Source organism: Colias philodice, chromosome 19 (genome assembly GCF_061535455.1).
Source record: "Colias philodice isolate Cphi_HAF_F1 chromosome 19, ilColPhil1 Martin Lab GWU primary, whole genome shotgun sequence".
NCBI lineage: Eukaryota > Metazoa > Arthropoda > Insecta > Lepidoptera > Pieridae > Colias > Colias philodice.
The window spans coordinates 10,025,677-10,042,733 of record NC_143104.1 but is presented as its reverse complement, the minus strand read 5'-3'; the positions used below and the strand labels follow the sequence as shown (position 1 = coordinate 10,042,733).

General features: G+C 35.0%; 2 protein-coding genes across 4 annotated transcripts in view; both read right to left on the bottom strand.

Annotated features, from left to right (window-relative positions):
- Positions 1-1,868: 1,868 nt before the first annotated feature.
- LOC149480150 (uncharacterized) lies at positions 1,869-7,732 on the bottom strand. The gene is made up of 7 exons (XM_089707331.1): positions 7,591-7,732; positions 6,518-7,477; positions 5,414-6,419; positions 4,215-5,338; positions 4,020-4,128; positions 3,741-3,874; positions 1,869-3,662 (listed from the first exon to the last, which is right to left on the bottom strand). The coding sequence occupies exons 1-7, from the start codon at positions 7,730-7,732 to the stop codon at positions 1,909-1,911; spliced, it is 5,229 nt and encodes a 1,742-aa protein (XP_089563457.1). The 3' UTR covers positions 1,869-1,908.
- A 3,131-nt stretch (positions 7,733-10,863) lies between these two features.
- LOC149480149 (ral GTPase-activating protein subunit beta) overlaps positions 10,864-17,057 on the bottom strand; it is a 32,274-nt gene continuing 26,080 nt past the window's right edge. For 2 of the 3 annotated variants that reach the window (XM_089707158.1, XM_089707159.1), the window contains 8 exons: positions 16,613-16,742; positions 16,261-16,362; positions 15,259-15,464; positions 14,773-14,917; positions 14,042-14,166; positions 12,812-13,059; positions 12,547-12,633; positions 12,095-12,333 (listed from right to left, as the gene is read on the bottom strand). In XM_089707158.1, coding sequence (XP_089563284.1) covers positions 12,110-12,333; positions 12,547-12,633; positions 12,812-13,059; positions 14,042-14,166; positions 14,773-14,917; positions 15,259-15,464; positions 16,261-16,362; positions 16,613-16,742 — 1,267 coding nt within the window. In that variant the 3' untranslated portion in view covers positions 12,095-12,109. Of the gene's footprint in view, positions 11,208-12,094; positions 12,334-12,546; positions 12,634-12,811; positions 13,060-14,041; positions 14,167-14,772; positions 14,918-15,258; positions 15,465-16,260; positions 16,363-16,612; positions 16,743-17,057 lie in introns of those variants that run through there. The other variant, XM_089707160.1, reaches the window with a different exon arrangement.

Here is a 17,057-nt window from a genome sequence, read left to right as displayed (position 1 = left end):
AATAAAATCATTTAATTTTTTGTTCATTTTCATTAGAAATGTCAATTTTTCTCACTAAGGTGGAAATTTGGATGATAAGGATCTTGTTAGAAAAATATAAATTTTGACTAAAATCGGCATTTTTTTTTCAAAAATCAAATTACTAATTAATAATCAGAGTTATCACATTATTAAAAAAAAGCCCGTTATTTAAATCATTATCAAAACAACCATCCGTGTGTTGGGAGTAAGCGCACGTGTTATTTGTATTGTTTTTATGACCTGAAATTTAATTATTATTTGATAATTGAATGATTATTAATACTTTTATCCAATTGATTATTATTAGAATAAATAATTAACTTCATCAATTGATTTACTTTTAAATTATAATTTTACAGGTAAATTATGAGAGCTTTCATAATTATATTTGCATATATTTATCTACAACGCACCATTTTACAATTCAAGTCTAAAATGAAACTAGAGTCGCATTTATTTTTGAACATACTGTAAGTGAAATTGCATAAGTGTGAGTACTGTGAACATGCCAGCTTTCCTTAATTGACCGATACTATCACAGAGCAAGTAATCTCAAGTACTATCTAAGGCGCGCAAAGCGTTATAAAAGATGGCGAGGATCGGAGGAGGACGAGCAATGAATGAGCACGGGGAAGATGCTGCGGCCTGCGGGCGGCATGTAAACGGCAATAAACATAATATTTACAGAGATTTTTCCTGATATTATCTGAGAATTAACTTTCAGTGTCGATCGGTATTTATTTATTTATTAAAATGAAATACACACAACAAATCAAAACACCTTATTAGTCCTTACATGCTGCAACATGGGGCATGGATGGGATAATATGATTACGATAAAATGAAATTCGGATCTCGTATTAGAGCGTTAACGCAGTTCAGCTAAAACTACTGGTTAGGGAGCCAGGTGCAAATTTGGTTCATTATTTCCTCTCAAGAGATAATTCGTCAGACGCATGAGAGTATAGTATTATAAAGCCTCGTGAACGTCAGCTGGCGCTCGGTTGGGGGGGTGAGCGGTTGTAGCCTCCCACGCACATAGGAAAAAAAATACATTCATTCATTCATTTCCTCTCAGCTAAAAATTTGTCAAATTGTAGCTAACCCAATATCTCAACGAAAAAAAATAGTCAGCTGGTTACAACATGGTGTATTATACGTCAGCTGGTGTCTCGAACATGAAAGTTAAATTTAAAGAAAAATTTATTTTCCGTTATTTCCTCTCAAACAAAAATTTACCTGATGATAGCTTATATGTAACTGTGGATAAATATATATGTCAGCTGGCTGTATCTTGGTGGAAAAACCGTCAGCTGATACGGGAGGCTACAACCGCTCTTCCCCCCAACCGAGCTCCAGCTGACGTTCACGAGGCTTCATAATACTATACTTTGATGCATTTTACTAATTACCGCTTGAGAGGAACTTGGTCATAAAATCTGCTGCTGGCTCCCGGACCATACCATTCAAAATCCTAATACAAGCATGATAACTACAATTTTAAGCTTTATAAATATTTACAAATATTTATTTTTATTTTTTGATTTGTAAAGTTTCTAAGATTAAATCGGTTCGATTCCCGGGTGTGGCAAGCGATATAACGGAAATTGACATTCGACCGTTAATGGTGGTACCTAATGTGATTATAAGCATTTAGTTACAACTAGTTTTAACTTGGGAAAAAGCATTGTAAAAGAAAACGCATAGATGTGCCTGTGCGTTTTTGTGTGTGATTCAAACAAATAAAAACCACGTCTCATATATATAAATCTCTATTCCTTTATTTTTTTCAGAAACCTAAAACACGACCAACATCGCACTTCAAATTTTTCAAGACACACACAATAAATAACACAAGTTTCATACAAAACAGGACACAATTATTATTTAGTAGCTATATAAAATTTCAGGGAAAGACAATGCAGCAAAAACTGTCATTACAAGAATAGAATACACAGTTACTAAAATATCTCTTTTCATTTTTAACATGGGATCAAAATCTAACAGATCATTTTTGATCCGTCTCTTTACTTCCGATGAATCGCATTGAACTACAGAATTGTCACGCACTACAAGTTGATTTGTATTTTCTTTAGTTTTATTAGTTTCTTTTGGTTCTGATTGTATCAACTCATCCACTGATGGTTTCGATGGAATATCAGGTAGTTCTATAATTCTTTTATTTGAAGAATTGCAATAAAGCGTTTGATAATCTGAAAATGAATATAAAGAGTGTTCGGACGGTTCGCTGATAACACCGATGAGAGAGCTCGTCACATTAGTGCTATGGTGGACCGTAATTGGAAAAAATCGAGAAGGTACTTCAGTGAATGTGTGCACATATTCAATGCCAGAAATGCTAACGTTAACTTCCTTATCCGATCGCACGGGCGTACTTTTTATCAATGGTCCATAATTAACAGAATTTGGGCTTGTTATTAAAGCACATAAATTGCAATTTTCTCCAACATCTTTTAAATTGGCGAAAGATAGTGCATCTTGGGGACTATGTTCAACTGAATATTCCTGTAATTTTGCATTTTTCAAAATGAATTCTAATTCTTTACATTCATCATCATTAACACGATGTTCATTTTTAGTTATGTACGTTTGACAAGAAGTGATATTTTTAATTTCATTCAGTAAACCTACTAATATATCGAGAGATGTAGTATCTATGTTACTCGAAATAAGACTTAGACTGGATTCGTTTAAATTTTCCTGATTTACTTTGGAAGGTTCCGTAGTACCATTTAGTGAACTTCCATCTGGTTTTTCGTCAGACTTCTTTTGTAGAGTATTTTTTTCAGCAACAGCAGTTGCTCCGATTACTTGTGCACCTTTCTCTTTTTCCAAAAGTGCAGGGGACTCGTAAAAACATTGATCATTTTTATTTGATTTAATGTCAGATGTAATACTTCGATTTTCCTTGGAGTGTTGACTGTCTGATGTAGCTTCTACGGACTCAGGTGTTTTTTGAGAAGTATCTATTTTATACATACTAGGTACAGCATACCCAACTGTTGCGTACTGTTTCGGGAAGTTTGCAAATGTCCAATCAATAAGTGATTTGGAATGAGTAGGTGTATACAGTTCTGTTTTAGTTTTTGACTTTGATTTAGTAAATTTTTGTGATAATGTAGATTTAACAACGATAGAACCAGCATCACCAGAATGTAATACAAAAACTTGCTGCAAAGAATGTTTGGGCGTTAATGTTAAATTCTTAATCCGCAGACGTTTTTGAAATGTAGCCGCCGATAATCGGCGGTATAATGCATTTTCTAGCCGCTGTAACTCTGTAGTGGAATTGAAAGGCTGAATATCGTATGTCATAAAATCGATTTTACTATTACGAATAGATTCATTATGATTATTATCCCTTGGTAGACTTGCTACAGCTGTAGTGATACTTTTATCTCCAAAGATATCAATTGGAAATTCGGTATTAGATATAAGTTCGTCATAATGGTCCATATTTTCTATAAACGCTTCGTTTAAATCATCTTTGCTTCGTTCTTTTTGTTCATTAAGTGAAGTTAATGCAGGAAGAGCTGTGTTTACCATTGTATCAATCATATAATGTAATTTTTTTCCAAGCGTAGTAGATTCCTCTGCGGTCCGAGATGATGTTACAGATCCTGTATAAACATATACAAGTTTAATTGAGGAATCAATAATATTTAAAGTTAAAAACGATAGTTTAAAAAATAATCTACCTATATCAAGATCATTCGGTATCAGCGGTACTCGGGACTTTTGAGCCCCAATGAAATCTTTTAAATCTCGTATCGGCGAACTGCGTCCATAATGGTTAGTTACATACGATTCCACCGCGACCATCTTTTTAATCCTAAAATTAACATATTTTAAGCTACATATTTGAACTCTTTGAATTGATTAACACAAATTCTTGGAAATAATAATAGTTAGTTGTTTCGCTACCAACATGGAAGTTGATTAACATTAGTTAAATGCATAATACAAAAATATCTTACAATGTTTTAGGTGCTTCTGGTATGGTATGTTTATGGGACGGTCCAGTCGCTGGCAATGGGGAACGTTTATGATTTCCATCGGGGCTGCTACTTGACGACCGTCTAGAACCTTTTAATCGGAATAAATATTTATAAATTTTTATCAATTTTAAATTTATTTTGTATAAAGCGGTATAAAAATTCACCTTTACACACCTAGGGGTGGTACGGCGGAATGTGGTTTTTGAGACAGTTCAAATCTTCGCTTTTGTCTTAAGTTAAATGCTTCTCTTCTTTCAGTCACTGTATTATTTGTAACTCTTTGTTGTTTATTTAAAATATTTCTCACATTTCGATTCTGATATTGTTCACTATTAGACTGAATATAAGATTTCTTAGGTTGTGCTAAACTATCAAGTCTTGAATGTGTCTTTGGTGGTCCACGTACCGCCTCACCTCTAGCTTCTTTGACTTCGTCTAATATATCCGTAACTTTTTTTCTATTCAATTTCTCATCCATAGATGTCTTGGTGTTTGACAATTTTGAAGTTTGAAGTAATGTATTATTATGTCGTGACTTTCTTTCTTTTGGAGTTGAAACTCGAGAAACATGTTCACTGTCTTTTGGGTGTTGGTCTTGGTGAAGCGGTCGTTTGAAAGTAACTTGTCGACCACTTTGCTTTTGTTCTGAATCAAGCTTTTTGTTCGTCTTGGATTCATTTTTCAGGCGGCTCTTTTGAACATTTTCAAATTCATGTAGCAGTTGAGAAATAGCTTTTAATGGATTTTCAGCAATTTTATGCATAGGACTACTTATCTTTCTTCCATCTCTTTTTGTTTTGTCGTCGTTTGATCGTCTAACTTGATTTTTGCTATCAATAGTTACTTTTGGGTGTACTGATATGGGTATTTCACTTTTTTTGATAACATTCTTTTTAATTTGTTGATCTTTATTGGCTCTCTCGAAACTAAAACAGCTTGGAATTGATGAAGCTAAATGATGTTTTACACTAGTTCCACTATCACTAGCTTGAATGCAATGGTACCCTTCATATTTATCCTCACCATCGCTACTTCCCACATTTAGTTCTAGTTTTTTTGCTGAATCTAATTGAGATGTGTCAGTTTTTGCAGGCTTTTGGATTAGATTATATATTTTATCGATACTTTTTCGACATTCTACTGTAGGGGCACAAGTCTGCTGGTGTTTTGGCGATTCTTTATTGACACTTAAGCTAATTTCCTTTGGGGTATTAGTAGGAACTATGTTTGTAATGCTTCGTCTGGATTCAATTGGCGCTGTTTCCGTATTAAAGGTCGCAATTTCCTCACTTATAAGCCTGAAATATAAATATTATTTACGAATATTATTAATGAAAAATAAATCTTTGATTAAATATTTATGGATATCTTACTTGAAATTCGGCGAGGAATTGTCTTTTTCATCAGGACTATTAATGGTTAATGTTGGACCAATAAGGTCTTTGAGTAAGCTCAAATTAGAGCTAAAATCATCTGAGGCTACTGATGTAGGAGCAGTGCCTCCCGCAGTATTATCAGTTTCGGACATTTGTTTCATTTGTAAGCGCATCACTTGAGTATCAGCATGATCAAGATAATAACTATGATTGACGTATATTATCTTATCTTTACTTTTATCTAATTTTGGAGATTTTATTTGTGGTTTTTCATTAGAACTATCTAAATCAACAACAATTTTTAAGTCTTCATTATTGAACTTTCGACCTTTTTTGCTTTTAACTTCGTTATTCATTGCTTGGCCGTATATAGAGTTGTAAAAAGATTTATTGGTAATTGATAGTTTCGTAACTGAACTTGATGCTCGAGCCATAACAGCTCCTTTGTTATATTTGTGTTTAGATATTTTACAATGTTCACTCAAAGCTTTTTTCTTATTTTCACGTCTCTCGCGAATTTCAAGAAGTCTCTTTCTTTTCTTCTCTTCCATTGCATGGGATGCATTTTCATAGGGAGATTTGATTCGAACTTTCGAAGCTGACTTTTTCTTCTTAATTGGGATTTCACTTTCTTCTGGTACCGGAGAGTTCATAGATAAACGTTGTAGAGTGCAATATAATTCGTTTGGTGATGTAATACACAGATTTGCTTCAGTCTGTTCATCGCTATACGTCTTAGTATCAATAATAGTTTTGTGTGAAATAAACGTGTCAGCAAAATCTTGATTCCTACATTGTGGCGAAATGCTACTCATATCAGTGTCAGTACCAATCAGTGAATCTTCAAAGGTTTCTTGCGATTTATTGGTAAACATGCTTGATTCATACATAGTTTCTTTGCTTTCTTCATCATCTTCATTTAATTCCATTATTTTAGGTGAATCCTCTTTCATATGATCAGGAGGATTGAACATTATTGCTAAAGGTTCAGTTGCTATACAATCTGTACAAATATCATTAATATTATTATTTTATATGATTTCTATATTCAAATAAAACATAAAAAGAAAAGTCATCGTTAAATAATAATAAAAAACGTACCTTCGATAGACGTCTGAGGTAAAGTTTGTAAAATCATGATAGAGTCCAGTTTACTTATAACATGCCCTGAATCAGATTTTTTTATTTTTAATACAATATCAACACGTGACTGCGTGTCGTTATTGACATATTGAGTTTCCTTTTTGCAATGGATTATCAAATTGTCATTATATTGTTGACTAAATAACTTATAAGTTCCACAAATTAATTTTGGAATTTCAAGTACAATTCTTTTCTCCAATAACTTGGAGAGGGATCTCACATCTACTTCAGAGTGTACAGTATCCTCCCACATTCTATTAAGACCATTCAACTTTGGCGTAACATTTAAAGGGATGCTAATTGAATTTGCTAAAACGTTTTTATCGTCATCTTGTCCCTTACAAACAGGATCTACAACCTCTCTCCATTTCTTCTTTGCTTTATCCGTTAAGTAATCCCCATTGCTGATTCTCTTAAGATGTTCTATTGTATGTTGCACATATGTGATAACGCTATCCATGTAAAAATTGTAATTGTCTTCTAGCCTTTTACAGCAAATGTAATCGAGCAATGACGTTGGTAGGATATTAGTATTATAATTTTCAGGAATGAAACTATTTAACTGATCTTTAATAAATGGGTCCTTAAAAAGGAGATTTTCATTATAAGACGATGTTAGATTACTCGAATTCATAGCAACATTACCAAATTTTTGACAAAGATTAGTTTCATAAGACGATGTGTTGTTTATCAAATCTATTCTTTCTTTATTTATCATCATAATATTCCGTATATCTTCAGCGCTATAAATTTCACCTATGTCAGAATCATCGGTATCTTGATCATCATTGTATATGACCGTCTCCACATATTGGTTAGATGGTTTTGTTTGGGAATACTTTGCCTCAGTCATAAGTTTTGTGCCGATATCTAGGTTTTTATACAATATTACTAAGTCGCTTGCCGTTAGAGTTTCGTCTGCAATATGATAAAATTATCAATTTACCATAAATTGGTAATACGTTTATATTATTTCTACAAATATATATGTCTATACAATTTGTATATTTTGTATGAACAAATAAACTTACTGCTGGCATGGTAGCGATGATTTTCAGACATAATATCGTATAATTCATTAGCAGTTTCGTATTCATGGCAAGGGTTGTGTCTATCGCCTTCTTCTCCAATCCCTTTTGTCTCTTTGCCCTCAGACTCTCGTCCTATCAACATTTTTACTAGCACATAAATTTATCAAAATAATCCAAACGGATATAAATTTTTAACAAGCAATAAATTCTGAAAAAACACTAGTATAAAATCGTCGATAAAATTGTAAATTTTAAAGTCAGCCAAACTGTTAATTTGTGTAGTATTGACAACCTTTTGAAATTCGAAAAAGATCTCGGTTGCCAATAGGATTATTATATAAAATCTAAAAAGTTTTACACTTTTTAAAGATATCAAAATAATGTTTTGAAATTATTTTAAAATATATTGAAATTAAGTACAGTCCTACACTACTAATAGTCATCATCAAAAGTCTATTTACATAATATCTTAAATTCAACTGAACTAGACCTTTACTCTTGGGACTTTGAGATTGTTAGGGCGGCAGCAGTTGCAATTATATTTCGGCAGTCGAATGATTCTTCTCATGCCAATATATGTTGTGCTTTTATTGAACACTTTTCTTCCGTGTAGGTACACTATAAGTAATTCGATTTTTTTAGTTACGCCTTTAGATTAATCTTCTCCTCGAAATAACATTTTGGATAGAATTGTATTACGCCTCAGTGGTAAAATTCCTTAGAAATCTTAATTATACAAATCTACAGACCCGTTTCACTGTTATCTGAATTTGCAAAAATTTTTTTACTCGCCGATACTACATTTAGCATACCAGCATGGTTTTTGTGGCGATATAAAACCTTAACTTACCGGGTCCCTTACACTGATGATTTATGTGATAATGTTGATAGCGGTCAAGCAATTGATGCAATATAATATTTAGATTTTAGAAAGGCATTCGATAAGGTGGATCATTTACTGCTGCTTAGAAAGTTATCAAGTGTTGGTATTGGTTCCGTGGTTGGTATTCATAGTCTAATTTTAAAGTAGTTTGCAACTTACTTAGGCAATAGAACGTTAAAAGTTTCGATTAATGGGTATGAATCGCAGCCACTTCGGGTGTTCCTCAAGGCTCGCACTTGGGGCCTATTTTCTTTTTAATTTGTATTAACTATTTATCACATGTAATCACAAATTACCGTTAATTATAAATAAATACTTATAAATTTTACAAAAATAAATAATGTCATCCTTGATTTACTTTTATTTATTGTTTATCCTTGATAAAAGATTAGGTTTTACTCATCATATTAATAATATTGGTCCAAGAGCCAGTGAACCCTGGGAGTAACGGTCTCCCTGTAAGGCTAGAAATTTGTATACTTACGATTTATGGCATTCTAAGAGCAATAGCCATGACCTGGCAGGCGTCAGCCCTGCACGTCATCAGCCCTTTTATTTTTTAAACTGTTAAAAGAATTGGTTTTCTAAACTTGTTTCTGTAAATTTGAAAATTTAATAGGACAAAGTTTATTTATTGTACATCTTAAAAAAAAATTGACAGGCGATTACAATAAGCAGAAGTATATGACAGATCAATTAGAAAACGCACAGTTGATGGGGTAAAATAAACTTTATCCTGTATACTCGAAATTTTTATATGTCTTCAAATAAACGTCTCAGAGTAAGTATGTACAATGCCAGGCGGTTTTGAACAGCATAAGACCATGACAGGCGAGGGGACAGTTGCTAAGGGCGGCGTGCAAATAAGAAATTTTACATGAACGCATACAGTAAATGCAATGTATTTTATTGTGTTTTATAATTCAAATCAAAAAAGCTTTTTAAATGTATTAAAATCACAATAAAATACATTATTTCATTTTTTTAATATTTTAAAATGCATAGGTAGGTACCTACTTCAAATAACTTTCTTTATGATGATTATGATAAATAAATATGTGAGCAATCAATGTCTTCTTAAAGTACTACCTACACCACCTAATATTTATTTTGTAATATTTTTGGAACAAGTATGTTCCATATCGCGCGTTGCGAAAGGGGGCTAGACATGGGCTAGACAGAAAAAATAAAGGCCAAAAGTTGTAACGAAGCTTTTTTTTTTTAAATCGTGGCCGCGTCGCCACGCTATGTGATGTTATTATACATAGTCTATATTATAGTAGTGACACTACTAGCTATACAAGGTAATATAATAAAACTGAAGAATTTGCTCGTTTGTTTGCTATGTTGAACGCGCTAATATCAGGATTCAGGAACCACGGGTCGGATTTGAAAAATTATTTCATTCATTTGTTAGATGGTCTATTTATAGATCTTATAAGATAAGCGAAAACTTACAAAACTAAAATTATTTAATATTTTTGTACGTTTAAATAAAATAAATCTTTACTAATATTATAAAGCTGAAGAGTTTGTTTGTTTGTTTGTTTGAACGCGCTAATATCGGGAACTACTGATCCGATTTGAAAAATTCTTTCGCTGTTAGATAGCCCATTTATCGAGGAAGGTGATAGGCTATGTATCATCACGCTACGACCAACAGGAGTGACAGACAGAATGCACTATATGCATTCACGCAAAACCTCCCACTCGCACGCCCTTAGCAACTGTCCCCTCGCCTGTCATGGTCTTATGCTGTTCAAAGCCGCCTGGCATTGTACATACTTACTCTGAGACGTTTATTTGAAGACATATAAAAATTTCGAGTATACAGGATAAAGTTTATTTTACCCCATCAACTGTGCGTTTTCTAATTGATCTGTCATATACTTCTGCTTATTGTAATCGCCTGTCAATTTTTTTTTAAAATGTACAATAAATAAACTTTATCCTATTAAATTTTCAAATTTACAGAAACAAGTTTAGAAAACCAATTTTATTAACAGTTTAAAAAATAAAGGGGCTGATGACGTGCAGGGCTGACGCCTGCCAGGTCATGGCTATTGCTCTTAGAATGCCATAAATCGTAAGTATACAAATTTCTAGCCTTACAGGAAGACCGTTAGTCCCAGGGTTCACTGGCTCTCCAGCTATATAGTAAGGAAATCCCTAAAACTTCTTGGATTGATATGTTTTTTGCATCGGTAAACCTTATTTTATACACACTTCATTCAATTCAATTCAATGACACTTCATTCAATAGCCGAAAGATCCTCGCATTCATGTACTTTGAAGTTTTGGTTACAAAGTGATAAATTGTGGATAAATTCATTCGATTAATTGTTAAAAGCTCAGGTTTAAAGTATTAAAAAAAACACTTCAATAAGAATCTATATTTTATTAAAACAAATTCATTACAACATATATTGATAAATTATTCAATTGGATAATAAATAAAATTAAGTGCCTTGACATAAATGTGGAATGTTAGCTACTCTTAAAAAATAACATTAAAAAATCAGTCTTAAAATTAAGGTTATCTTACAATTCGAGAGATAAATAGATAATTAAATTATCATAAAATACTGAAAGCTGTTACAAATTTTATTAACTCTTAATATATTAGGGTGCTCTAAAAAGCGATTCCAATAGCTGTGGCTCGTCTAAATCTTTCTTGTATTGTTGTGCAATTTCCTGTATCAAGTGACGTCGTCGAACGTGGGGAGGTTGATATCTGAAAAATAAAATACATATGTGATACAACTATTGCCTAAATTTTTTTTTAATTTAAAATTTGGAATTAATCATATAGAAGTAAATAGTCTTATTGCAACGTATCCGTAAAATTCTTATATCTCTGCACGGCACAATAGAGTCACAGTATACATAGAATAAATAGTAAGGTAACTAGGAGATACCTTTTAAATAACCTACGTACTACGAACCAATAGGGTTGTTACTTTTTTGTAATTTAGTAATTAATCAATCAAATTGAAAAATATATTTATCGATAAATTATTAACATCTATACTAATATTATAAAGCTGAAGAGATTGTTTGTTTGAACGCGCTAATCTCAGGAACTACTGGTCCGATTTGAAAAATTCTTTCAGTGTTAGATAGTCCATTTATCAAGGTAGGCTATAGCTTAGCGTAATGATATGTAGCCTATAGGCTACATAAGCGTAATGATATGTAGCCTATAGGCTACATATCATTACGCTAAGACCAACAGGAGCGCAGCTAGTTAAATACTATAATTATGTTAATCCTGCGACCAACTCAGCAAAAAATCGAAATTTTGTTATATAGTCGAAATTTTGTACATGTAACGCGAGAATTTTCTTCAAACATTCGTATGCTATCCAATGAAATCGTGTTTTTTTTAAGATTAATGCAGCTCCCACGAGACACTTATTTGAACTTATATTATGCGGACGTTTTGTAGGAAGTTTCGCTACTGTTTGTATCCGTGTACTGTGGTGCAGTACACACACACACTCACAGGTCGGTGTTGAGGCGGGTGCGCCGCGCCAGGTGCGTGGCGGCGCGGCGCAGGCAGTCCGGCAGCAGGCGCGGCGCCAGCAGGGCCCCGTCCGCCAGCACGCTACTGCACACACACACACACACACACACTCACAGGTCGGTGTTGAGGCGGGTGCGCCGCGCCAGGTGCGTGGCGGCGCGGCGCAGGCAGTCCGGCAGCAGGCGCGGCGCCAGCAGGGCCCCGTCCGCCAGCACGCCGGCCGCGGGCGGGGCCAGCACGCGCACCAGCCCGCCCAGCACGGCGCTGGTGCACAGCGACCACACCTCGTGCCGCCGCCACGGCACGCCCGTCTCGCAGTAGCGTAACAGATCATCTGTAAGCCAAATTTCGACATGTGCAAATATTTCCCGCAAAGAATTTCATACAATTTTTTAAAATTTATAGAAGTAGCGTAACAGATCGTCTGGAAAACAATTTTCGACACGTGGAAATAGTTTCCGCAAAAATTTTCATAAAACATTATTTTACAAAAATTTGGTCCTTCGAGCCGGATTGCGATTCGCTGTAATAATGAAGTACAACTTACCGATTGGCAAATTGAGATGATCTTCAAAATCTTCCAACCAGATGATGAGTATTTTTGGTGCAAAATCTCGATTCCTCCTTCCACTACCTTTAAAGGAAAAAAAAGACGATTAATACATCAAAATGTTTTTCAAAAAACTTCGTCACAGGTTCATCTAAAGTTTTACGACACTGAGCCAAAATCGATGTATAGCTTTATCCTTGAAAAAAAAAAATGTGAAGAAAAGCAAAACCAACCAAAAACCGCACATCCCTTTCACACATACCTGACAGCGCACTAGCGGAAGCCGTAGAAGCAGCGGGAGCAGCAGATGCAGCACCAGAACTTCCAGCAGGCACTGCAGGTGCAGGTCCAGCTGGTGCAGGCGCAGCTCTATCCAGCTCTAGTGACAGTGCCCTCGTCTTATCCACGCGGGGTATACGTCGCTCACACTCACTGGTACTGCGCTCGTAGCTCGCGTGTGATGTGTTACTGGACACGTCCCAGCACGAGCCGCTCGTTTTGTCACCGCGACTACATATTTGAATATACTAGTCCAGGATCCTTCGCCCATTTTTGCAAGTGATTACTATCAAACTAATTTTTCGTGAGTAGCTTTATTTTGATGAGACGCCCAATAATTTCATGTACGAAACTCTCGATTGTGGTAGCTTACAGAGGTAACAAGGATAAAATATTTTGATTTGATGGTTCTCAAATATTTATTACGCAACTCACGGAAAATTTGCTTGATAGTAATCACTTGCAAAAATGGGCGAAGGATCCTGGACTATACCAATAATATGTATGTAACAATCGTACAATAAACGACATGACGATCAATCGCGTCGATAAATTGTCCGTAACGAAACTCTGCCTACATTTTCTAAAAGGCAGAGTTTTCTTATGAGCGATACGATAGATTTTGAAAGTTACTGCCACGAAATAAGGTGATTATTTCAATTACTCTTTTCAACGGCGCTCGGATATTTTTTGACGACAAATTAATATGTGATTATGAATCTAATAAAATAAAAAATAATAAAATAAAATGAATCTAGTTGTAATTAGTACGCCAATATAATTGACAGAAATAAAAAGCTTTGCACAAATATAGTTTAGTAATAGTAAAAAAAATGCAGAAGACCACATTAAAGACCATTTGTTCTATTTGAAGTTAGATTACTTAGTTCTATTTTGGTTAAAGTTGAATTGCTCATTATATTTGCAAAAGTTGCAACACACTTTATAAATTTCATCAGTATGATCAGAAAAAAAAAGACGGGTTGCACTCCGGGAGTGCCGGCAGAAGTGAAAACTTGATTATTAACGTTGAGCATGTTTGATATTTTGGAATGGTATCCGTCTTACGATTTTTCGATCAGGTCACGTGTCCTGACGCGAGTTTAAGATTTTATACCCATTACAGAAAAAGTGCTGAACGCCGCTAAAGAAGTTTTCACTTCAAAAAAAAAACAGAACAAAAATAATAACCACATTCATAATATACACTCACTTGACAGACAAGCAAGAGCCATCCACATCACACTTGCTGTCCCCAAACTCATCAGCCTCACTTAGCTCCCGACCGGACGGCACCACGAATGCGATTTCATCCGTTGCATCCGACCAGTATAATACCTGTGATAATTTATACAGTACTAGAGGTCCGCCCCGGCTTCGCCCGTGGTACATATTTCGCAATAAAAGGTAGCCTATGTCCTTTCTCGGGTATCAAAATATCTTCATACCAAATTTCATGCAAATTGGTTCAGTAGTTTAGGCGTGATTGAGTAACAGACAGACAGACAGAGTTACTTTCGAATTTATAATATTAGTATGGATAAAACATTAAAACTAATCTGTAGGATTACACTTCTGCTCCGCTTTCCCCCTCTCTTTATATCTCAACAGAAATTTTTTAACATTTAGGGCCGATTTTTCAATCCTTGGTTAAAATGTATCCGTCTAATAAAGTATAACACGAACATATATTAAAATGACACCTGTAAACTGTCACATACGGACAATTAGAATACATTTTTGAAATGGTAGTTTAATACGTTATTCGACGAATAAGTTTGAACCAAGGATTGAAAAATCAGCCCTTAAAACAACTAAATTTAAAACACACAAACCTGTTTCGTCCAGAGTACAATGAAAATACCAACATTTTTTTTTCTTCTAACTCTTTCTCTTCTTCAATTTAGATCTTAATTGTGATAATCTTAAATTTCTTCCACTAACCTGTTCTCTACCATCATAGATCGCGGGTGCAATGTTTTCTGGCGGAGAATGCTCAGATTGTGTGAAGTGTGGCTGTGCGTCGTAGCTCGTGCGCACGTGGCCCGTCCAGCCCGCGTGCCCGGATACTCGCACTGGTGTACCTAGCCTAAATGTTTTAGGAACAAAATTTTTTATAGACAAACACATGATCATAAGTTGTAAGCATAAAAATTTTAAAGGCTCAACGAAATGTTAAGTACTGCTATAATATCTATGGCGACGATTAAATTCATCTTCTTATTGTGAAGTGGTGAAGACGATGAATCAACATCGGAGCCAGAATTATTATTAAATTCTAATTCTGATCAAGAGCCTGATTGTGACCAGATAAGAGAAGAATATAAAAACATTTTACATAAAAATTTGTTTGATCAGATCGTTAACTAATATTAAAAGCGAAATATGTTTGTGTATACACTGAGCGAACAATAGACACACAGCACATACCCGCGCAGCATCCTCACAAAGCCGGCGGGCACGGTGTGTGCACTGAGCGCGTTGGCCACAATGTCCCTCGCGCACGTCTGTCCCGCGCGCACGCACAGCGCGTGCACCGTGAGCGCGGCCCGGGCGCCGGTCGCGTCTAGCCGACGGAGCGCCGCGTGGAACCCGGGCGCTGTGCTGTCTAGAGCTGTGAGGCGGGAGGGACTGCCCTGCGACACAGTACACACATTAATGAAATTGTGTGTATGTGAAGTATGTATGTGTAAGTGTGTATACAGCTATTTAGACACAGTTAACAGAATAGCAACCAGGGCCTCTAGACAAATAGCAGTTTTACGCTTTTGTTTGTTTTTTATTAGTGAAATTGTGTGTATGTGAATGGAAAATAAACGCTAAGAAATAGAATCCCCTATCGATAGTAAGTGACATAAGCATATAACGTTTTGCTAAGGATACGGTCAATCTACCAACGACGCACATCGACCAAAATTTTTATCAAGTCGAAATTTGGTAATATTACAAAAAAACACAATTCAAAATAAAATATTAATTTTCTGTCGTTCTGGTAATTGGAAAAGGAAAATTTCGGCGAAGGAGTTTACGGTGCGTATGTTTATGTGAGTGAGCGGTACCGAACGTTTTGTAGGAAGTTTCGCTACTGTTTTTATTCTGTTTACTGTATGATTTTTGATCAACAAATTACTCAAATACAATAATAATTACTCAAAACAAAAAAGGTAAAAAAAAACAACCCAGTTGCTACTGCGTAGGTAATTTTTATCGAAAAGGCTTAGTTTACTATACTGTTCGTTCTGTTTAATGTGATTCAGTGCCGCTTCAGTTCAAAGGAATTTGAAAGAACATTCTTTATGAACTTCAATTATTATGCTTTAAATGCAAATATTGCGCGAGTATAAATTATGAAAATGAAATCATTTGAAAGATTTTTCAAGAAGAATTTGATGCGTATGATATTCAGAAAATAGGGTAAGAAAAAAATCTTACTTTTTTATCTGCTGCAATGTTCAAGTACCCAAAGTGCGATAGGAACATTCTTGCTGTTTGGAATTCAGTCACTGGTTCTGGTGGTACATACTCCTCTGGTACCTGGGAAAATATATTAATTATGAAATTTGAAAATAAAAAGGTATGCTGAAAAATATTTTAAGCTATTGCATAGCTTCTATCGCGGGCCTTGAGCGCGGGGACCGAATCGAGAAATTCCGTAACGAAAAAAAATCACGCTCCCCACTCCGACGGGCTCGGAGGTGTGGCTTGAAGGCATAGCATGCAATAGCTTTACCGCGGCAGTCCCCGAGTGACACACGTCTTTTTTTTTCTTTCAAAATATTCTTACCACATTGTCTTCGCTGTCTCTAACTTTCTTCTCAATGGCCGCTTGCTGTTCCAACAGTTTGAACAGTACATTAGCATCGGGGTCGTTTAGTTGCCGTAGTACTGCGTCCAGGCTTGGGAATGCGGAGTCACTGTATGATAAAATCAAATAATTGATAAATGAGGTGTACAGAATTTTTTTTATTCGAATTATCACATTTTTTAAGTATAAATTGGTGTGAATTTTTGCGAAAATTATTAGCAGTCCTAAACTTTTCATTAAAAGTGATACGTGTATCACTTATCTAACACACCATTTCCTTATAAACATAACGTGGAAAATAATTGTCAATCTATAACATGATTCACTCTTGGGCTGGATTTCAACACTATTTTCATATATTATGTAGATAGAACAAAAAAAACAGTAACAAGATAGGATCCATTTTTGCAACTTTAAAAACATA

Coding starts and splice junctions, on each gene's coding strand:
- LOC149480150 (XM_089707331.1), bottom strand. CDS start 7,732: ATGTTGATAGGACGAGAGTCTGAGGGCAAAGAGACAAAAGGGATTGGA. Junction 6,420..6,517: donor ACCTCAGACGTCTATCGAAG/GTACGTTTTTTA, acceptor ATATTTGTACAG/ATTGTATAGCAACTGAACCT. Junction 5,339..5,413: donor AATTCCTCGCCGAATTTCAA/GTAAGATATCCA, acceptor TTTATATTTCAG/GCTTATAAGTGAGGAAATTG.